At 40.3% G+C, this 23,323-nt stretch overlaps 1 protein-coding gene across 8 annotated transcripts in view; it reads right to left on the reverse strand.

Annotated features, from left to right (window-relative positions):
• The window catches only part of Jupiter (microtubule-associated protein Jupiter), a 192,043-nt gene that overhangs the window by 6,870 nt on the left and 161,850 nt on the right, over positions 1-23,323 (reverse strand). For 3 of the 8 annotated variants that reach the window (XM_083119177.1, XM_083119172.1, XM_083119176.1), the window contains one exon: positions 1,069-1,385. In XM_083119177.1, coding sequence (XP_082975303.1) covers positions 1,069-1,385 — 317 coding nt within the window. Of the gene's footprint in view, positions 1-1,068; positions 1,386-3,674; positions 3,818-4,250; positions 4,752-11,647; positions 11,822-23,323 lie in introns of those variants that run through there. The other 5 variants (XM_083119173.1, XM_083119175.1, XM_083119174.1 and 2 more) reach the window with 5 other exon arrangements.

Here is a 23,323-nt window from a genome sequence, read left to right on the forward strand (position 1 = left end):
TAGACATCAAATGCTCTAAAAAGCATTTAAAATCTAAAAAGAAAAGTCCACATTCTTCCAAAAATGCACAACCATTAGAATAGAAAAACACCAAACATGCCACCCCACTATTTAATGAATAGTGTGAAAATAATCACTACATGTGAATTAGCTAAAATTCTGTCACCATACAATACACATGCAAACTTACTAGTGCTGGTTTCTTCATGTCAATTGTCAGGAATCGTAGCGAACCTGCGCCTAAAATCTGAATAGCAAAATGTAGTATCCATTGTCTCAAGCCTCATTTTACCATTGTTTACTAAACTGTATATATATCTTCATACTTTGAAGCAATTCATAAAATATACAGAACTGTTCAAAATGCTTTAAAAACGGTAGATATCCAGTAAACACCCTACCATGAGCTAGTAGACAAGTATTCTATTCAGGTTCTTACGGCATTTTGCTGAAGTCTTTAATGAAATGAACTATACCCCCCATTTTTTCTGTGCATCGCTAGTTACTTTTAAATATGATAGAGGAAAAAGAACAAATATATTTGAAAAATATAAATAAAATATAATCAATATAGTTTGCAAATACAAGAAACCACAATAAATGGCAAACTTTCATTGTGTGGAAGATTTCAAGATTTGTAAAGTTTACTTTTCTCAAAAAAATAATAATAATTTCAAATCTTGCTCTTTTTGCAATTAAGCCAACGACAAATGTTCAATTGGACATTTTCACATGACTTTTCTCAGTACATTTATTGTGTTGGCTACTATGTGGAATATGAGATGCTCAATAAATGCAACTAATGTTGAGAGCATGTAAGCATTAAATGCCTTTGTAATTATTAAGCAAACTTGTGGTGCACACACACACACACACACACACATAGTGTCAATGTAGGTTGCCAATCAGATTTGTTTCCAAGTTATTAAGGAGCATTCATGTGAGTTTCATAAAATGTCAGAAACTTAGGGTAGCTACCAATTTACCCTACTTAATTGGCAAATTTGTTCTAAATTTAAGCCCTTTTTACGGCATCGTTTGGGAAATGAGACATGGACAGGTGCTTACCTTTTGTTGGAGTTGTGTTATTTACAGCTGCCGGGTCCTCGGGAGATGCATCTGGAGTGCTGGAAACAATGTTACTTTTCAGGGAGGTTTTAGCACTCTGAGGTCTCTGCTCCTTCGCAGAGCCTCCAAACAACCTGTCGTAAGTGTTATTACCAGAATTATTCCGAGCCTGCACCGGAGTTCCATTGGCTTCTTCTGATGCAAGTGCACCAAAGACTGAAGATTGCTGGTGGTTCTTCACACGGCGAGGTGTAGGGGCATCGGTTTCAGTGGCTCCAAAAATGTCGCTGCTTCCACCACCGGGAGGCTTTAGAACCCTGTAAAGTACCAAAAGCAAAGATTCAGAATTCAATGTCCCAATACTTGTAGTGAGTAACAATAAAAATACCTGCATGAATAGTTGAACTAAAAATACCTACAAGGTCAATGAACTTTATATCATCTGTACTTATTATTACAAACTTGACGATTCTGTATTGTCAATGGTTTTCACGACTTTTGAAGAATGATGCTGATGTCAGAAATTCTGAAAAATTACACCTGCTTAGAATTTATCTTAAATTGATTGATTTGGGACTTCGCTTTTCTACTATTTTTGGCTAATTGCAAAGATGATGAGTGAGTGATATGAAATTTGTGAAGGGACACCTACAAAGAACACCCATCATCTGGCACCATAAGCACTGTGCTAACCACTCTGCTATGGAGCTCGGCGGCATTTCCCCTAAAACAGCAAGAATGTGTGTATTGTATTTTATGTTGTATGTATTTGCAGTAGTTTCATAGCTCCTTAACCTCATTTTCTATTACACATTATCTAGAGAACAGAAAAATATACGCTACAACAAATCAACAGGTCTAAATGAATCTATTTTTCCAGATGTACAATATCAGCATTCTCCAAAACCAGAAATATTTTCAAAGTAGTTGGTGTCCAGATAGGCACAAAGTGCACCCAAGTCTTAATATTAAATTTTGGCAAAAAGCAACACACAATGGAAAGAGAAAAATCCTCAATAGAAACAGAAAAATGACATTAAGAAACAAATTACAGTGATTCAATTAACAAATTGCTGCATTTTAAAATTGTCTAACTAAACTTGTACCTTGCAAACTACAAACCATAGGTTACATATGCAATATAAAACAAAAAAGTATATTGGATGGGTGCATAAAACATGTTCAGTTAAAAGCTATTACAACAGCATTACTCAAATTGTAAGAAGATTAATGTGTATAATGTGCTAAGTTAAATATTAACATGTGGCAGTCTTCAGCATACTTGGATAGGTCTCTGTACTCAAGAACACACTAGTTTTCAATTGAACTAGCTCTCTCTCCCTCTCTTTCTCATATATATATATATATATATGAAATAGCTCCTGGTACTTCTATAAGCTATTTCATGTGACTAGTACAGTACAATTAGTTCTCTTCCATGTTTGCAAAAGAGAGAGCATTAGTGTTCACATGTCAAAGGGTGTCCAATAGCAATGAACTATCTGGAATAGACATTATAAGCTTATGAGGCTCCTACACATAACAACCTCTCCATCTTTGTAGTCCACACATTGGTTCAGCCCTATTACATTTGCTGCCTCACAACGGAAAACTCCCTGTGGAGAAGTATATGGGGAAGTCCTTACATATAACAGCCCCACTACTCAGATATCCAACCTTGATAGATCAATAGTAGAGCATTGGCATGCAATGCCCAAGACCTAGGTTTGATTCCACGTTAACTCACAATTTGCACAGCCACCTGATATACATTGGTATGATGCGTTATTTCTAGCAAAAACTTCTATTGAAAAAAAAAACGTGATAGGTAGTCCAGTACATTTTCAGGATATGAAAAGTTTGGTATTGTAAGTATGAATGCCAAACCTTCTTGATAGTTGCCCCTATTTTGTGAATCAATGTCCATGTTTCTTCTGTTTTGTGCACATTAGAAATAAGATGCTTGATCATTTATAATAAAAAGATTTGATAATTATTACTGACTATCTTCAAGTGGGATACAAACTACCGAAATGAGTCTCCACAAGGAATCAAACCAGGGTGGCCTACATTGTGGTTGCTTCTGCAATCAAGGAATGCACACAAATATAGTTCTTGATACCACACTGTATTTGGAAAGAAGTTGTGAGCAAAAACCATGCTTTAGATTTGTCAACCTCGAGTACTATTTGAAGGAACAAAAATATGTTGGCTGTCAACATTACTCCCCAATCCAAAGTTGCACTTATTTCTGGCCCTTACAAAAAAGAAGGGGGGTGGGGGGAGCAAAAATACTTCCAAGACTAACATGAAAATTTATCAGTGAATGATTTCCTCTTTGCTGATAACATCTCAAATATTTTTTTCGAATTGTCGTACATTTTTTTCTTTCTTCGGAAGTTTATGGGGAAAATAGAGATGGGAAATTTGTGAGTTTCTTTGTGGGCTGCGCGTCCAGCCAGTTTACGAAATTACTTCTCCACTCTCGGTCGACGGCAAAAATCAAAAGCATGCTTTTTACTTGATCACTACTTCTAAATAACCACATTAACACAATGATTAATATTAGTATGTCAAGAAGCGAACTTCTGTAGTCAAACACTTGCCTGTGGTGACAGGGCGAGCCATTAAACTCCGCCCCGAACAGATCGTGACATTCTCCACCTGGAGGCTTCATCACCCTGGAACAGCGGCAGGTATAAAAGAAGGAACGGCAATGGACCAGACCAAAAATAAACACTTGTCTTATCTAAACACAAAACAAAAAAATCTACAAATTTGCAGTCACTGATAAACGACCGGTATGACGATATTGGAACACAAAACATGAAATCTACACCAAAAACTTGCCTGAACGAAAAACTAAATTAATTTGCCAGTCATCTGAATTTAATCTGAAGAAATTAAACAAAAGAAACAAGTATCCACAAGTGGCAAGCAAAAAGCCGGACTCGCTGTAAGTAATAAAGGAGCAAATGACAACTCAATTTCAATAATCTTAAATCCAGCTTGATAAAAAGGCAAGTTAGTGCTCTAACTTAATAATCACTACAAAGTAACGTTAAAACAAGAATAATCACACAACCATATTCACAGCGGATTCCATGTTGCTACATTTGAACGAAAAATAATTAAAGTCCACGGTGCAGGTAGCGGTTTCTCACAAAATCACCGGCACGTACCTATTATTCATGGCGCAAAGCCCTTTTGCCTCGTCTCCAACAACCACCTGCTCCTACGCCGCCTAAGCCACTGCGTTTTCATGCAACCACCACGAATTGTCTCTCACGGTTGATTCACAACCAAGTACAACACACGAATGCCGTTGGTTACGAGATTTCTACAGATTTTACGGACGTCTTATATCCGCGATTCACGCTTATTCTTCTATCTGCATGGTACAGCGACCATGTCGGACGTCGGCCCGATACACTAGCAGGTGAGTGCTCTTTTAAACTGTTTCCCTACTCGACGTCCCCGTTCCGGTAATTAGAACAGAAATATAACTTAATGACAAACCCGCTAACTTTATCATGGCGGGCGAAAGAAAGTTCCACCTCACAGAGCAGACGGCTTATAGCAGTAACAGAACACCGTCTAGGAGGCAGGCAAAAAAAGAAGAAAAAACAACGCGAGTACAAGGGCGAGTTGAGGAACTTCTCGGGATTCCTTAGTCACACCCTGGTCACACAGAAATGAGTGGTGGGTTCTTGCTACACTTCCCGTTTTTCACTCGAGCGTGCTGGTCTCGGGTTATCTTATCGCAGAGTGACGCTGATCAAATAATCGGTCCAGTCAGAATCTTCAGCTCCCGAGATCCTTGAACAGTCGGCCAACACCCACGGGCCTTTCCCGGAAACTTGATGACAAATGTTCATTCCTTTTGTATGCATATTACTTTGTGACATGACAAGTTCCAAGGCTGGGAGAGAGAGAATGGTATGGGAAAATGTACCTGGAATGGTAATAAGCAGGCTATACACTTCACGTTTTTCTTGCACCTGTATGTCTGTTCAGCCCATTTCTTCACAGGTGCGGTCTGGTAGGGGATTGGAAAGGGGCGTGAGAGTTATTGGAACAGTATTAAAAGTCCTAGTTATGTACAATGGGAATAGTCCTACAAAGTGGGCCTCGAACACACTAATTCAGGGTGGCCACTCTAGGACCATGATAAAATTCATGCATAATTCCAGGTTTTCAAAGCGAATCTTCCAGGGTACAAGCAGATGTTTTTTCTATTTCAACCTTACGTATTACCACCCATACACATACACACAAATATATTTACAATATAAAGGGTCTTTGCGATTTCAATGTATCCAAAAACTCTTAATTCCCTTCAATTAAACGGTACATGTATTACTATATAATATTTAAAATATTTAATTTAAGATGCGGAGTTCAGATTTCCCATTCCACATACTCAGACTCGAAATACTTCCAAAAATCAAGTCAGAAATGTTACGGGATATACTAATCTACGAAAAAATAATTAATTGTATAAGAATTTCAAACTCAAATTTAAGTAATCAACTTCAAGATATCTAATGTTGCAATAATATTGCGTCTGTCAGATTGTTAGTGTCCTTTGCAGAACAATCTAAGTAAACGATTTGAGATAATTCTGTTTTTCTTACTTGATAAAAATAAAAGCTAAACTGAAAAAAAACTTGCCCTAGGGCATTTATAAATATGTACAAATTCAATGGGATTAGAATTTAACGGCAATTCTAGACTAACCGCGGCATAACTTTCGTCCAATTGCCATTCATTCTCATCGCAACGATTAGCCAAAAGTGACAGAAAATGACAAACTAGATTTTCTGCGACTTCGAAAACTACAATTTCATTCCATACGAATGCAACCGAGTAGCACATATTGCCACTTCCACTTGTTTTCCTGTCTGACAACATGACTTTAGAAGAACCATCCTTCTTATCTGACAGGCTATTGAAAATGTGACCTGGACATACTACCCGGAGGGTTATGAGATCGCACACACAGCGTGTAATCTGAAACTGCGGAAATTGCAAGCCCCCGAGAGATCTATCGTGAAAACAAGGAAGAACCATTTTTTATGTTTGGCCGACCAAGCAGCATACGAGGAGGAAAGAAATAATTGCTCCAGCAGGAGTGTTTACGCCCGATACCTGCAGAAACTTTAAAAGGTTTAATAACCCAGTCTCGCTACACCTACTTCTTGATATATTGGTCATCGTGATACTGTTGTTCTGCGCTCGGAAGCACGGGGAACGAAGAGGAGGTCAGTTATACTGTAGCCGTTCGGAAGAAGGCATATATCTCACCATGCACGCGCTTCGTTTTCATCTTTTCAATAAAAATGCATATTTAAACAGGCAGTTATTGTATACTTAATTACTTCTTACCAAGTAGTCGACATCCCCAAATGTAATAACATTAAGAATCTGAAAAATTGTACATGCTTAGAATTGTTTCCAGAGCATCCACGTGAATTTCTGTGGGGTTTGCTTTCGCCGTTGTGCAGATATTCTCAATAGCTTCGTGCCTACAATTTTGTTTTTAAGTCCACTTCATGCTCAGGATAATCTGGACTCGAACTCTGCGAGATCCGAAACGCGCAATGTCTCCAGGAATCGAACCCTGGATCCTTGATTTCAGGGCAATCGAGTTAGCCAGTGCGCCATCGGGGAGGCCCAAGACCCGCCAGACAAGAAGAAAAAATGGTCAAACTACGGAACAAGTCCGATCAGACATCGTACTGCTCCCAGCATTGTGTGTCAATGGCATGAACTAGTCTCCTCGTTCTCCCGACCTGAATCCCGGAGTGCGACTGAACGGAATAAACATTTTTGGAACATTGTATCTTTGAAATCAGGCGGAACAAAGCTTCAAGAGGAGCTTCCATTGTATTAGAGCGGTTCGTTGGCCGGGTGAGTTCAGCGGTCGGTTTCATGTCTCGTCACTGAAGTTTCCGGGTTCGAATCCCGGCCTGTCCTTCATCCCCATCGTTGCGATTAGCCGGAATACAAAATGCAAGTAATTTAAGAATCTCTCTATATGGTCAGAAGTATACTCAAATGTGAAGGATGTTTAAAAAACTATCACAAGCATGAAACATTCTCGCGATGAAAGCATGAGGACCCCAAAGGATTATAACGCTCTCAAGAAAGTGGGTATTCGGGACAGAAAATATCGAATTTTTTAAAGACCTCATTCGCTGCTGCACACACAATGTATGGCAATTAATAAGCCCCTGAAATGTAATAGGGTCTTGCGGCGGCCTAAATTAGCATACGTGACCGTCCCATTAAAGACGACAAAACGCTGAAAACGTGAACAGATGCTACCTTTGGATTATTTTAATAGAAATGTAAATATTGGTGTCAGCACAGTAGCTACGCAAAATAGTCAGTGCCTGAGGCTTCTGCGATGAACAAAAAAGTGATAATTATTTGGAGATGGTCAGTCTACCTCAGTCATTATCTTGCACCGTCATGGTGGTTCTTACCATCCAATTTCCGACTTAACCTTTGCACTGTCGAAGTCTACTTTAGGCTCAGATAAGCTAATCGTGACTGAAGCTACAGTTTAAAGTGGGATCCAAACCACCAGGTGGTTCTATTGGGGATCGAACCTGAGACGAGAGTTCTTGATTAAAACCCAACTAGACCCTTCCACTGTCGATAGTATATTACTGAACTAGGAACAGCGGCCATTTGGCCATAATACGTTTCTTATTCATTCACGTGGATTTTCTTAAGGTTCTCATCTGAGCATGCTACACCCCTTATGCCAATCATTAGATTTCAGTATGATTGCTAGAGCTATCAGTGTTTATTTGCTGCCTGCTACAGTTTCTGGAGAAGTTCCCTAACTACTTTCATATGCGTCGTTTTACATCGCCAGATAACGGTCAAAGTCCTAACACTGACACTGGTTCGAGCTCGATTCCCGTCAAGGACCTATTTAAAAAATTAGGGTCCCAGTTCAACTTGCAGGTACAGCCCCGATTAGCATTTTGTGCATAAAAGAAAAAAAAAACATTTTTCGCGAGAAAACAGCTAAAGTTCTGACGTACACAAAAATTAAAGAATAACGTATTATAATATATCTACTTAAGAACATTTTAATATATTTCAGAAGTTTTATGATGGGATTTAGAGACAACGTCGGGTTGTTAATAGGAAAAAGGAAGCATTTCATTTGTACGCAGCCTGTAACTGCAATTTTGTTTGCATTTTCGCAAAATAGTTACTAACTCGTGCAATTTTCTTTGTAAGTGACGATTATTCTTAAAAAATGAATAACCCGTTTGTAACCGTCAAGCATCGGACGGAAATAACGCATGAAGTAAATTATCAGGCACAGAGCCCCAACACGAACAACTAACGTTACTTAATTTGTCCTCACGACAGTGTGCGGTTAACCATTTTGAAGAACTTCATTAACCTTCGCGGTTTCCCATAAAAGAAAATCATTTGCCAATAAACGCACTGGAACAAATTTTATGTTGTATTCAGCCGATGTTACCGCAATCAGGTTCACAACACACACTAAAAATTTACGACGCACGTACGCCTGAAACAATAAGGGCTAATTACTGTTAATTAGGTGATGGTTTCTTGAGCATGCTGCAAACGAGCCTCAGATTGAGAAGAAAGCAATTAATGATGTTCTGCAGCGATCAGAAGAGAAAGCTCTGTATGCAATCACTTTAATGCAAAAATCAGTGCACGTGCACTATATTTTGGATCTGTACATACCATTATCTTACGATAATCAAGGGGGTTGAAGATTAAATTATATAATTGAACACTAATATATTAATCGTAATTATTATAATTATCCTATTACATAAACGAAGACCAATACATTTTATTGTAGAATTGCAATGTAAGTAATGATAAATGAAATATCCCAATTATATAATTTTCAACGTTAACGCAATAAACTATTTCAATTTTGTTCCCTTATCGCACAACCAAGACATATTGCTTTATTAAATCAGGAAACAGCCTATAGGTAATATCTGCTGCTAAATATTGCAAAACTTGAACTATTCTGTTGTAAACTATACTAATGCTACACTGATATAGTATGCAAACCGTTGCATGTGTTTTTCTTAAAAAAATAATAATGTTCATTTGCTCGTCCCCAAACCGTTGTAACAATAATTCTTTAGCAAAACATAGCGTATATCTATTTCTTTGTTAAAATTTAACTAATTATTAATATCTGCTTTAGTTTGTTCGATTTTTATCTTAAGTGCACTTTATGTACAGTCACGGACACTACCGGGTTGTAATGAATACGTTGACATTCAATGGAATCGTTACAACCTGGCAGTGTCCGTGACTGTACATATAGGTTAATCGGGACTGGATCTGCAATTTAAAGTGGAATCCGAACCACTGTTTAATGTTCTTCCGAACCCGAGACCCGTTGACGATGTTATTTGCTTTCGTAATCTCAATTATGCATAGTGTGCTTCTCATCTATCTACAGTAATAGGATAGTATATTTTTGTTAACGTAGAACTACCTATTGAGAGTTTTATAGTGGGTATTGGCGGTATACTCGTTTCATGATTTTAAGTAAGCATTCATCATCTCACAATTGCAGTACTTTTAAGTTCAAACAGAAGCTGAACATGAGAACAGCAACTTGAACCATCTAATGAAGTTGTGGGCATTCCTCCAAGTTTGAGCAGTGCAGGTTAGCATTTTTCCTCGCTCGGGAAACCTCAAAAGAGAACGATCGATCGCGGACCTAGCTCAGAAAAGTTCCTGCTTCTTTCGGTAGCGCCCTACTTACACATTCCAGCATGAACTGAATTCGGTCTGCGTTCAGTCCCCGCTGACAGACAACTTATTCTAACTCAAACACCTCGAAGCCCTTAACTGTTGAAGCGAATAGGTTCGTTTAATTGCCCGTGCACCTTCAAGGCAGGTGCAAACTTAAGAGCAGACAGATTGAAAGGTTTTCAGAGGATCTCCAAAGCCATCAATCATGAAAACTGATAGCCCTGCAAACCGATCGCACCACTTCATCATGATATCGCAACAGAAGCGACCGGTTCGACACAGATCGAAGGCAGATACCGGGGAACACAGGACGCAATCGGCGTAATGATAATAATTGAATATCTAATGTGGAACACACGCGAGATGGTTAACAACAGATTCTGGGACACTGCATCTTGAGTGGCATAAAGTACTTCAGCTCCCTTCACGCGCTGGGAATTATAATTGCAGCTCCTCCTTCCGTAATGTGCTCTCTCTCCTGCGGTTTCCCGTTACCCTGATGATCTTCCTGCTATGGGGTCTCCTCCGTGCAGCTATGCCGCAGCAAAAACCTACACCGGGTTCAAGGAAAGGCCACGTGTTGTCTCATATTTCAAGAAACACCTTTCACGATGCTGGACATTTTATGAATCAAAACTCCCTCTTGGCCGATAAAATTTCCATGTTAAGGAAAATACCATAGCCCTCATATTCTACGTGTAGTCTACATCAAACAAGAATGCCACATTTTATTGTATCTTGCCCCCAAGACCGACAAATTAATGCTATCTGGAACCCTCAGGTCAAACTATATTAATGTGAATATCTCGAGGTGAGTTTCGCCAAGAAGTAGCACAGGTATCAGGTGGATCGCTCTTAGCACTGCAAGACTTCGGTAATTTATTATTTTTTTTTTTTTAGATCTTATTGATCGACGTGAACTTGACCCAACATGTGCTCATAGTATGAGTCATGCACTTTTTGTTAGCTGCTATCAAGTGTAATATGCTAAGAAGTTAGATCCCATCATGCAGGCTAGCAAAAGCAATTAAACCGCGAATAAACGTCTTGCTTATTTTTCTTCCTGGAGGGTGATAGGTCCAGTCTCAGTTCTTTAACCTCAGCACATTTTTTTTCAGGGGGGATCTCGGGTACAAAACATGGACGTGTTTGGGGTCAATTTTTTATTTAGAGCACATCTCTGTTCAGTGGATTTTAGCCAGATGCCTCGTTTTCATTTTTGTTTATATTGAAATTTAGGGGAGAAGTAACTTCAAAAATCCACCGTTCAATTAGTAATGCAATTCTTGTAGAGAATTGAAAACCTATTTCTACACGACTTAATATCCCGAGTGTATGCCTTGATATTGAGAAATCTGTCTTTTATTCCGAAGGAGTTTGAGTCTCGGTGTAGATCATTACAAATTATACGCGTGTTCAACAGTCAGTTTACATAGATCTCCACATGTCAACCATATCGAGAAGTATAACACATACGATAACATCTGTTTATAATATAAATAGTTTCATGTTTGTAGGTCCATTTTCTCCCTTTGGGGCTGAGTTTCGGAGAATCTCTTCTTAGTGGGTTCCTATGTCATAGGAGGAAGCCAACCCTAAACCAGCTCTCTAAGTCCATATGTTTGGACTGTGCGATGATGAGTTAGTGAGTGATGACAAACTTACACATTAAGATTTCTCTGCATTGTCACGGCTGCCTGACCCTATGAAATATAGTACATTAAAATGGCTGCAGCAATTAAATAATGAAACTATAAACTTAGGCTGGTGTCTCACTTCCAAAGCCACTTACATGTTCAAATAATCAGGCCGTTTCCTTACTAAAGGCAAGTCTTTGTCCTGGTAGAACAGCTTCCACTTCTTCCTCCCTTCCTTCCTGCCCCTTCCAGCACTCAGAGGGGGACTCTGTTTAGAATCCTTTTCCATCGAAAAGCCATCAACTGGGGCGAGAGGTTGGCAGCAAGTGAGAAGTTGCCACGCGACGAGGCCGAACAATTAAAACAAGCAGCAACTAACAATTAAAGAGATGCTAATAACGCCTCGCACCTTTGGGCGATCCATAAATCGCCGCCGGACAGTAGAATGGGATATTGCGCTGAACATTGATAGTGTGTGACATTAATATAATCATTAAACTATGCAAAATTGCTACTATTTTATATCCACGCTCGCCAAGCGGTCCACGGTAGCTGCAGAGGTGTTGGGTGAACGACATTCAAGCTTCGTTACGAAGGTTCCGGTTCAAGTCCTGGGGAAACACTGAGGGAGCGGAGGAGAGAGGGGAAAAAGAGATGACAGAAGAACAAACGTTGTATATTTTACATAGGGTTTTAAAGCTTTTTATATTCTTGTCACGAATGCCTTTTCAGTCTGGTCAAGCGATATAATGGGGTCTACCAAAAAACACTCAAGAACAAAGTTCTTATTATAATGTAAAAGAAGGGGATAAATAAAATTAAACTCGATTTAGATGTTAGTGAATGATGAAAATCAACTATCCTGATGTCTTATTCACCCTACCCTGGAGGATTTTGTGAACCGTTGACTTGATCCTTCCTATGCTTGATTTATTGATTTGGTTTATTTTACTTCGCTTTTCTGCAACTTTTGCTAATTGAGAAGACGAGGATGAGTGATGTCACTCACAAATAGCACCTACGCCCAAGCCGTGATTCGAACCCGTGACCCTTTGCGTCGTAGTGCGCTGTACTAACCACTCCGACACGGGAGGTCGACAATCCTTCTTCTGCAACTTGGAAGTTACTCTTACCACTATTTCTCAATAATATTCCATGGCGTCTAGATAGAGCTCATTACGATATTAAAAAGACTGGTAGTTTATTCAAGACTGGGATTACAGTTTAAAGTGGAATATGAATCTGCGGGATTTGCCTCTGCCTGGAATCTGATCCGGAGGCTCTTGATTCCAAGGTTGACAAAAATCACCATAGTATCCCAATCGGCACTAAACGAACACCACGCAACTCTCTGGTGTATTCAACTGTTCCCGTTAGCTCGGAAACCTGCCCTTCACTTTAAAAGGCTGGTTAAACTAGGGAAGATTGACGCTTTTAAACTGGAACGATTCCATTTCCTGGAACAGCTTCCAGCAACATGGCAACACCGAAGTCGCCAGCCAGCGACAGCCCCACCGCGTTTCCCTAAAATTAACCATATTGGTGACTCGGCAGTCCCCATACCGAAAAAGAGCTCGCAGCCACAACCCGTTATTTATCTCCAACATAAACAGCCAAACACAAGGAAAGACAGGTTTTCCTTCCAGTCAACTAACAACTCCTGTCCCCAAAAAGTCCCTCCGCCACACACAGCTTCCGCAGAAGAACAATCACGGCGCCTCCAGATGGAAATATTTATGAATTTATAAAAAAAAAAGTCTAGGGTTTGACCCGTTTACACGGGCTTTACCGTTAATTTGTACAAATTGGTAAGCAAGCCGTTTGGTCCCTTCTGGGAACCTCGCAGCTCACCTTTTAACATAGTTTCCTTGATAAATATGCTCGCGTCAGAGGGTCGATTAGCCAGATAAGTTCTGACGGCAGCCATTAACCATGCTGTACCGCCTTGTGCACGTCATAAAACCCGATGGAGATTCCTATCTTCAAGTGGCAGGTGAAGTGCAGAGAATGTTCGCATTTTTTCTGGGAATACACCACACACTGTGATATGGAGTAGCATGGCCGTAGGCAGGAAAAAAATTCGGGGGGGGGGGGGTCATTCATAATTGTTCCCATGGGCGTCGCCAGAAATTTGAATAATAGAAATAATAACAATAATTGTACAATAATAATTAAAATTTCATAATAAAACAATTTTATTCCATAATAATAATACTAATAATAATTATTATTATATTATTTTTATATCCTTGAGCGGGCTTACTCAATCCAGCAGATGAGTGAATATCCAGCACAAGTTTCTTTTTCTTTTTTTTTTTTTTTTTTTTACGTTTCATACAGTGTGTACTGAAATGCACAATTATTATACTTCGTCATTAAACTTTAGATACCTTCAAGAGAAAAGCTTTAAAAGTTAGATGGAAATTTTAGTCATAAAGTTTTTATTGTTTGACTTTAAAATTAAATTTTTGGAATTTTGAAAAGTGTGGAACCAGTTATTCTTTTTAAAAACTTAGCCTGGTGCATGGATTGTAACCTCAATCGCGAACGTAATGCGCTACAAAACTGGAGATCCTAGGTTTGAACTCCTATCAAGGGGAATATTCGACTTTATCGGACGGGGAATTTAAAAGCTGGAAAGGGAATTTGGGGACAATCATAAGGGAATCTTCAGTCTATATTCCTTGTGACGCAGGAGCAACACTGGAAAGATGACAGCAGAAGTGATAATGGAGGAGTCGCGGGTAGGAGTCGATTCTGAGAATAAATCCTGTTTCACTCAAGTTTCAGAATTCCAAATGTATGAAAATTCTAGCTCAATCGTTTCAACATTGTCTCCATGTATTTTTGTGATGCTTCGAAAAAAAATTGAAAATTTGTTACAGATTTTGGTTTCTGAACTTCCATTAATCCAACATGTCAAAAGTTTCGGGGGGGGGGGGCGTTGAACCCTAGAAACCCCCCCTCTAAATACGGCCATGTGGAGTAGCGAACAAGACGCTGCGGTAAGGCATGCGCTTGTCGGGGACTCTGGTTTGAGCCTCGGTTGTTAGCTTGTACTTCATGGAGAGAGAAAAAAAAGGCAAAGTGCATTGTATTATTTAAGTATTGGTCTTATTTTGCGTCGCTTCTCTGCCACTTTCGGCTAATCGTGACGATGGTGGTATGAACTCTAACCCGGGCGCTTCAATGGTAAACTCGTGGGCTGGCAACGTGTTCGGTTATTTAAGCGGCTCGAACCTAATCGGGACTGGACGAACAGTTTATAGTAAGAATCGAACCAATGTATCATATCCATCCGGATCAGAATTATGGACACTACGCCATCGGAGATGCCTATGATAAGCGCTGAATCTATAAAGGAGCACACACAGGGAATCTACCACAGTCTCGTTAGTCTGTTAGTTAGTGATGCAGATTCCAGGGAGAGATGGTGACGTTTGAGCAACATCACTCAACGTAGCTACTATGTTGATTCTGAAACCTTATATTATGACCTACGACCAATATATTTATGGACAAGCTAAGAACGGAACTATCAAGTCGGGAAGACAAGTCACATGGTTTTTCCTTACATTAGCTTCGTCTTACAGTGGATGGAATAGGTGCGCTGCAATCGTGGAGCTCTTCGAGGAAATATGCGGTAGTGAGGCATATTCTACACTAAATACCCATATTCTACACTGAGAAGGTTCTCGCTCGTTGAGCAGACTGATCATTTACTTGACGGCTTTAGGGAGATTTCAGACCAAAGCGAAACGCGACACATGTCTCTTGGGAACGAGCTGATCAACAGCAACGTTTCACACCGTAGCGGCATGACATGTCGCACAAGCCTGCGTTAGAATGGTGAAAATCTCAAGCGGCACATGTCGCTTCGGTGTAAAATCTCTGAATGTGTTTCGATCATTGATGAACCAATGGTAGCAACGTATTTCATACGCCGTGTTACTTGAATTTCCTCAGGAAATACGTTGATTTTGAGTCAACAACAAATATTCCACTGAGCGGGGAAAAAACCAAAAAACTCACTGAGTGCTCAAGATACCTGACGCGCCCCACTACAGGCCTTTTCTGATACAGGCAGAAAACAAGCATTTGCAGCGCTAATGACCAATGCCTCGGCAGTGTTTTTTTCGTTGCCCGTAAGTCATACCATATGATTGCACGTTTTAACGGCATATTATGGAAACGGGCCGTGCTCCAATTGAATATTCATTTCGACCCACAAACCAAGTGCTCTGCAGGCGCTGCGGTTTTGCCTCATTAAGAGCGCACAGCCCGAGAGACTTTAATTACACAACGTAAACAACGAGACAGAGACGGAAGCCGAGGCACTTCTTAACTGATTATGCTATCGGGCTGGAAATCCGGGCCTGGAACTACAATCGCACGTAATTAAAAACCGCCGTCTATCTCCCTGTGGTGATACCTTCAATCTCTTTCCTTCCCTTTGTCTGTGCATCTACACGGGAAACGTAAGAAAAACTGACGTACATCTGTTGGGACACATTGCAACTACTGTCCGAGCTTGTGGTGATAATGGGTCTTGTGAATTAGACATTATCCATTACGTATTTTTCCCGTTTTAGAAGTTCACCTGAGGGCGAGGGGAGATGTATTCTAGAAACTGAGTGTTAGAATGGTTAACAGGAAAGAATGCACAAATGCCAAATTAAGGATACAGATGACAATCATTCCATTTCTCAAGATCACAATGTGAGGCTCTGCCAAGAATTCCTATTTGTACGGATTGAGACAAGGAAATGTACAACCACGTAGTACAGTTACATAACTGCCACTAATGGATTATCTTTGTAACTAGTACAAACCAAATGTATGACTGATGTATAAAGAAATAATTACGTAGATGTCCGTTTGGTCCAGTCTGAAGAAGTCGCATATTTAGGCAGATTTTCCAATATCGCACCAAAGTCTCGATTTTACACAGGCGTGTTTCGTTTTCGGTCTCCATACCATTCTTAATTAATTTTGCTTTAATTATTCATGTTCTAGTGTTGAGAAGCAATTCAGCAACACTTTCTTCAAGCAATCAACCTAAAGAAAACCTATTTGTAAGCCTTCCCAATTTATACTGTAATGCAAAAAGGATCTCCTCCATGGCGTAGTGTTGTCTGTAATAAAGGGGTCCAGGGTTCGATCTCTCGAATACCACTTTAAAGCGTAGGTCCAGTCCCGAGTAGACTATCTGAGCGAAGTGGACTTCAAAAACAAACTTTGACTAAGGCACGTTTAGGAGTACATTACTCTTGAAATAAAGCTCACAAATCGTCATCAGTACAGCAAATTTTGAACTCCAAATTATATAGCAAATCCGTATTTACATTGGAGACACTTGCTTAAAAAAGCGCCGCATCATAGCAAAGCAAATTGAAATGTGACAACAGAAAACAGTCGCATGACTTACAAATTAGAAAATAACGGAACGAAACACATACGCCAGAGGTAAGGAGAAACCAGATTTCGTTTAAGACCCCCAGGGTAATCATTCTGTGTATAAATTCTTGCACTGAAAACTAAGAAACCTAAATAAGACGAATGCAATAAAGTCACTTACCCCCAATTATAATTGCCCTGACTGCGACTACTTTTCATAAACCTGCGTGCGCCAATTCTTGCACTTGCTACGCGAACAGGTGCATCCGTAAAAAATTCATTAACTCGGAACCAGTAAAACCGGAAAACTAACGCAACTGGAATAATATATCGATGCATTACCGCAAAATATTGCATCAATAAAAGACTTGGCACGGATATAATGCACCATTCAATGGACTGCCATTATGCTGGTCACTAAATCCAGGCGAACAAAACATTCATTTCCACATGTTATGGTTTCCGGGTACAACGGGACTAGGAAAAATGATGTGCAGGACAGTGATCCGGTTATTTGAAAATGGCAGCGCAATTAGTTCCGTAGAACACTCTTTCCCTGAAATGCGATTGAAGTGCTACTCTATCAAAGGCAGGAGTAGCCGTATCACAAAGCAAACGGGGGAAATTAACAATGATTTTTTTTTTAAGTGCATTGCAGGTCAAAGGAACAACGTAAGCTCTAGTTCTGGCTTCCGATGTGAACTATTTTCATTTCTTTTATTCAGGATATGAATCCGCTTGCTTAAACGACACTATATTACATCCTATTCCAACGAATACTATAGTAATTCTATGGACGGCATCAAAACGAGATGAGACTTGGCACAGGCTCGCCTCAGCCTCGAAAGTAAATTCTCTATCTCGTTTCGACAAGTCCCGTTCTCGCCTCGAATATTAAACTAAAGTCTCGGTACCATCCTTAAACAATGTGTTACAATCTGAACATTCCGTACTATGAAACGTGCATTCTTGGAAGGAAAAACCCTGCAGAAGCACTACAAAATTACAGGTTTTACAACTTTCCCTGTCCAATTGATAATACCAAGATTGGTAACACGGATTAGCAGTTGTACAAAGAGGAAAAGCTACGCGAAGCGAGCTCCGATCTCACGTATTTTTCACTATATACTTGTACGTTTTAAAAGTGTCGACATTCGCGAGAAATACTATAAATCGTGCGTTATTTCCCGATTTACTATGTACAAAACATATTTTTAGGATTACATCTCGCATACTTAACATTTTCTAGCGACGTTTTCGGTGATACCGCAAATGCGAAAGTTATGTTTCATACTTAGAGTCTCATTGGAAACCTGGGAGCGACCTTGGGAACCTCTATGGCCAAGATCGAGAATGTGTGGAGTCCTACTTTCACACCCCTTATGTTCTTTTACATGCAAAGACATACTGTACAGAAGGAGGGTTGATTGACTGACCGGTTTATTTTACTTCGTCTTTCTGCCACTTTTGGCTAATCGCGAAGATGAAGGTGGGTGATATGATATAATGAAGGGACCTCAGAAAGAATACCTATGCCCACACCCACACGCTGTGCTAACCACTCAGCCACGGAGATCGACCGGAAGGAAGTTGTTTCAAGTGGCACTTATCAGCTGCTGACACTGCAGCCCGCACTCTCGGTGACCAATGCTTGCACGAAAACTTTTCCAATTCAACGCCGGCGTAAAAACAGACGAATTCCAGGGCAATTTTCTCGCAGCCGAAGTCGCCACCAGCTGGTATGGTTCACACCGAACCAAAGAAATTGCAAAGAATAGGAGAAATCAGTCACCATGCAGTTCAACAAACCCAGGAGTTCGTTAAGAGAAAAATCGCTATTCTCAACGAAGCTTACCCTTGTGACGCAAGCGAGGCGCGAAGACGTGCCAATGAACTTTCCGCCGTGATGCAGAGAGAGAGCTCATCATCTGCGGCGCGCTTCAAGTGCAAGGACACAGAAAGAACCTTGCATTGCCGCACAATGCATCCGCTCCGAGGAAATCGCTGCTCTTCGCTTTCGCTTATTAATAACTTCCTCGCAGAGGTCTTTGTATCGGTGGCCACAGCGGATCATTCCTTTGTGGCGGTGGCAAGCACGTTTTGCATCCGTGCACTAACCTGACCGGATTGTGTCCAGGGTTTGAGTTCCGTGTACGAGGGTTGTCTTCCTTGAAACGACCACGTGATTGAATCACCACCATTTTTAACATTTTTTTTAGTTACACTTTGCGGTGGTGAATACTGGTTGTTATGAAACGACACTCGCAAACGAACAGGCCAGGACTTAAACCCGGAATCATCAAAAGAGAGATCTTGGCCGCCGTGGCAACTCCCGTGATTATTCTGTCACTACAGGTTAATGCTGGAAAGGTATCCTTAAAGAAGGGACGCGACCTTCTAGTTCCTTCTCCCTTTCCCTTCACTGTTCTGTGACAAGAAAGATAAAAGCGGCGAATATAAGCCATGAAAGTTTGTTCATGTCAATAAGTTGAGAACAGAACATACCCGCATGAGAATGACTTCCGACACTTCTGAGCGCTTATCGAAAATGAGTTTATTTTCCACAGTATCTCTCTCTCGCTCTCCATGATGTTACTTCAATTTCATCTTATATTTTGTAAAATAGTCTCATGGATAGAGCCAGACATAGAAGGCAAAGAGCAGGAAGGGAATATTTTCTAGGGGACAGTTATATTCGAATACACCTAAATACCGACAAAAAAATATTTGTTTGTGCTAAAAGAGCATTTTTTATCTATTTCGTTCTTGCTGGAGGCGGCAGGGAGAAGAACTGGTCAACTCGCACCTGACCCCCAATCCCCCGCGCCCTGACTAATGTTGAACGACAATGGAGAAGATTGAAGGAATTGTGGCTTTCCTGGAGACGTGTTTCGAACAAGTGTCTCGAGTTACCAACCAGATTAATTCATCTTTAGGCTCACTTCGTCTCCAATCAACATCTCCTGATGATGAGAGCAATGTACGTGCTCGAAAAGTTGGACGCTAACGCCGAATAAATCTGGTTGGTAACCTGAGAACACTTGTTCGAAGGGGAAGTTTAATCATACACTATGTGATGATACCACAGGCAAAGCTGTTATGCGAATAATCCTGTATCAGGAAGAACAAACATACTGAAATTGAAATGAGGCAATTTCTTAACTACAGCTGGTTGTATTTGAGCCACATTATGCGAATGCTGCACAGAACGGATATGAAAGTAAGGCGGAATTCACGAAGAGGTGGACTTGCATTTGGAGCAGGTTGACAAAGTAGCAGGACTTACGATGCTGGATAACAGCCGTCTCCGCCTCTAAGTGAAATCCATTAGCCACGATAAATAGATCCATTTCACCACTCATGCACTAAAGCACAAAAGGAAGACAACGAAACGAGCCTTATGCAGCGCGTCGGATTGTTTGCCTCAAGTTCATAAGCGGCTGCATTAGGAACGGAAAGAAATGGGATTGTGCCACGCAAAGAACGTTTCCGCGATAAATAGAGCCTTATTAGAACAAGCCATCCTCTCGACCCCGATTCCGACTCGTGAAGGCACTGTCTCATTCTCAGCTTAGACTTTCCTAATTACAAAGCCACAAAAACAAAAGCAATGCTGACAGGTGTGCTGACGCGATAATTGCAGCTTAAGAAAACAACAACGATTAGTCCCCCGGCTACTTTCACACCTTTGGCTAATTACGAGTACCTTTAAAAGTTGAGGAAACCAAGGAACAGATTTCACTGTGTGCTCTTGTAAACTTGGATTCTGCAAATAGATTCCAAATAGAAAATTAAAATATACTCTCATTAATCATTGGGAGCCGAGGAGCAAAAATTAGACTAATTTTATATCCCACAAACACTACCAATGGTGCATTATTAATCCACACTTAAAACAACGGTAAAAGTGGGCCCCCTTATGATTTCTGTATTTCGAATATATTGCAATTGCTTGTGCCGATAATTACTCCTCTTTCTTTCTGTATTTACTGCTGGACGAATTGAAGAAACAATGAAGTATAATCGGTGGCTAAGATAATAGTAGGAAATAATGGCCACAGTAATTTTCATTCTTTATTCTTCTACATGCCCTTTTCTTGTAATGGAATAGTGTTGATGCTTGTAAGCAATAGTGAACCAAATATCCTATTCTTATTGAAGTTTTTATTTCAATTCATGACCTTCACATTTGTAAAAAACAGTAAACGAACATGGTGGTGGATATTTGCTTACTATTATTATCATTATCGTCGGCTATACGAATGGACTACTTGGTGAATCTGCGAATCCCATATAATAAGTTTTCGTCTGTGGCAGTGTTGGCACGAGCAAATTAAGTACATCTGAAACGTCTAGTAACACCAATCACAGCCCCCTCATACTATCTCTAACAGGAGTGATCAAAGACCATCGCTATAAAACGTATGGCCTATTTAGAACTTCAGGAAGCAATAATTCCGAATACCTGCGCCACAGCGCAGAAATTAATTTCTCTCCGCACAACCGTATGGTTTTATGTTTTATATTGGTACATTTGCAAGGACATATTTAGAGCATAAGAAAGCAGTGGCTATGAACACGTGAACAATAATATGAAATTTCCTTGCAACAGACTTAACACAATGTGCCGAATTGGAGCGGCAAAGAAAGTTCAAATAAATGATCCTGGCTATGATCAAGTCACCAGCGCCTAGTTAGCTTGCAACTGTGGTTTAGAGGGAGCAACGCGAGGAAGAGAAACAGGTGTGATCGCATGATGCCATGGATGAGATAATCTGAAATCGGTGTGCATAGCTACTTATGGTGGGATGGAAAAGCGAGCCGACTTTATTAGATAATTGCCAACCACCTCCCGCATGAGCGACACGGAAGTCGAGAGCTTCTGAAGCATAATTCCGTGTCACATTCGCGTTTTGCCATTAATCGTCACTCCCTGCTCTCAGGTTATCGCTCGTCACACGACACATGCATGCTACCAGGAACTGGCTCGCTTGTCTTTATCTTGGATTGCGAACTAAGAAGTTCACAGTGTTCTCGATGTCGAGGGGCACTTTGCTAGAAAACAACTACAACTATGCAGCACTTCCAACTACGCGATCTGATATGCACAGTTCATTATCCTATAAAATCTGGCCGCTATCCAAACCAGAGAACGAGTGAGTGTGTACCAAGTCATATGCTTCGAGACTGTCACGATAAACCACGATGGCATCTAAGTGCAACCGGAGCCGGGAAAAAAATCAGTAACATTTGCTTGTATTCACAACTGCAGCAAAATCAGCGGCAAATATAATAGTAGGTAAATTGTCTCTAGCTTTTTCGTTCTTTATTCTCTGCTGCATTCTATGTCGCTTTAAAGAATTAATTATACGACACAGATTTAGTTTCAATTTTTGAACTTCACATTGCAGAAAACAGATTCAATAAACACGCTCGCTCATGAAAAATTTACCTACTGTTACCTTTGCCTTTGGCTGTACAAATATTGTCTCAAAATGCCCAACAATTTGGAAATGTCATGGAATAATGACTTCTGAAGCTGAAGCGCCAAAGTACAAGTATACTGTACATTTTTGAGTTAGTTATTGGTTTACGTACCTCGAATAGTTTTCCTTGTGTTTGTGCTCGAGAAAGAGAAAAAAAGTTTCAGAGGGCCACAATTGCACGTCTCTTAAAAACGAGAAGTTCATGTGCCAAAATTTTTCATCGAGACCAGTGCACATTTTAAAATCGCATTTTGTGAGTCTTGGAAGCAACCTCTCTGAATGGAAATTACTATAGTAGGCCTATGCAGTTTTTTTTTAATGTACACAGTTAATATAGCTTACTTCATATCCAGATGAAGCACTGATCTATGCCTCCGAGATGATCTAAGCTTCATTACAAATCTTAACAGGGCCTTGTCGAAGAAGCACCACTCAGAATACGGTATTATCAATATATATTATAAGGAACTTTGTCATGAGGTAATACGGCGGCTGACGAGCTTTCAGACCGAAGTTACAAGCCATTAACTGATTGATTGAATTGGGCTATTTTACGTCGCTTTTCTGTCATACTTGGCTAATCGCGACAATGGATATAGATGGTGATATGATGAGATAGATGAAAGGAAATCACAAACATATACGGTAGACACATGTCCTACAGAGGATTACATTGGCCGTACGTCCAAGCGCCAGAACATCGTTAGTCTGCTAAATTCAGTCCAGGGTGTACTATGTGGAAGTGAGGTTGACATTTGGGTGTCTTTAGAAAGGGTCCCCCCTTACACCCCGAAGCTACAAACAATAAGCGACACTGTTCACTTAAAAACGAACCTTCAGGAATATATACAACCTTTCGTACCTAGGTGACACGACAAGCTGCACATGTCCCGTGTTATTTGCATGTCATTCGGACCAACAGTCTGAGTGACACGCGGTCTCATAGCT

This window comes from Lepisma saccharinum, chromosome 3 (assembly GCF_977018435.1).
Source record: "Lepisma saccharinum chromosome 3, izLepSacc3.1, whole genome shotgun sequence".
Classification (NCBI taxonomy): domain Eukaryota; kingdom Metazoa; phylum Arthropoda; class Insecta; order Zygentoma; family Lepismatidae; genus Lepisma; species Lepisma saccharinum.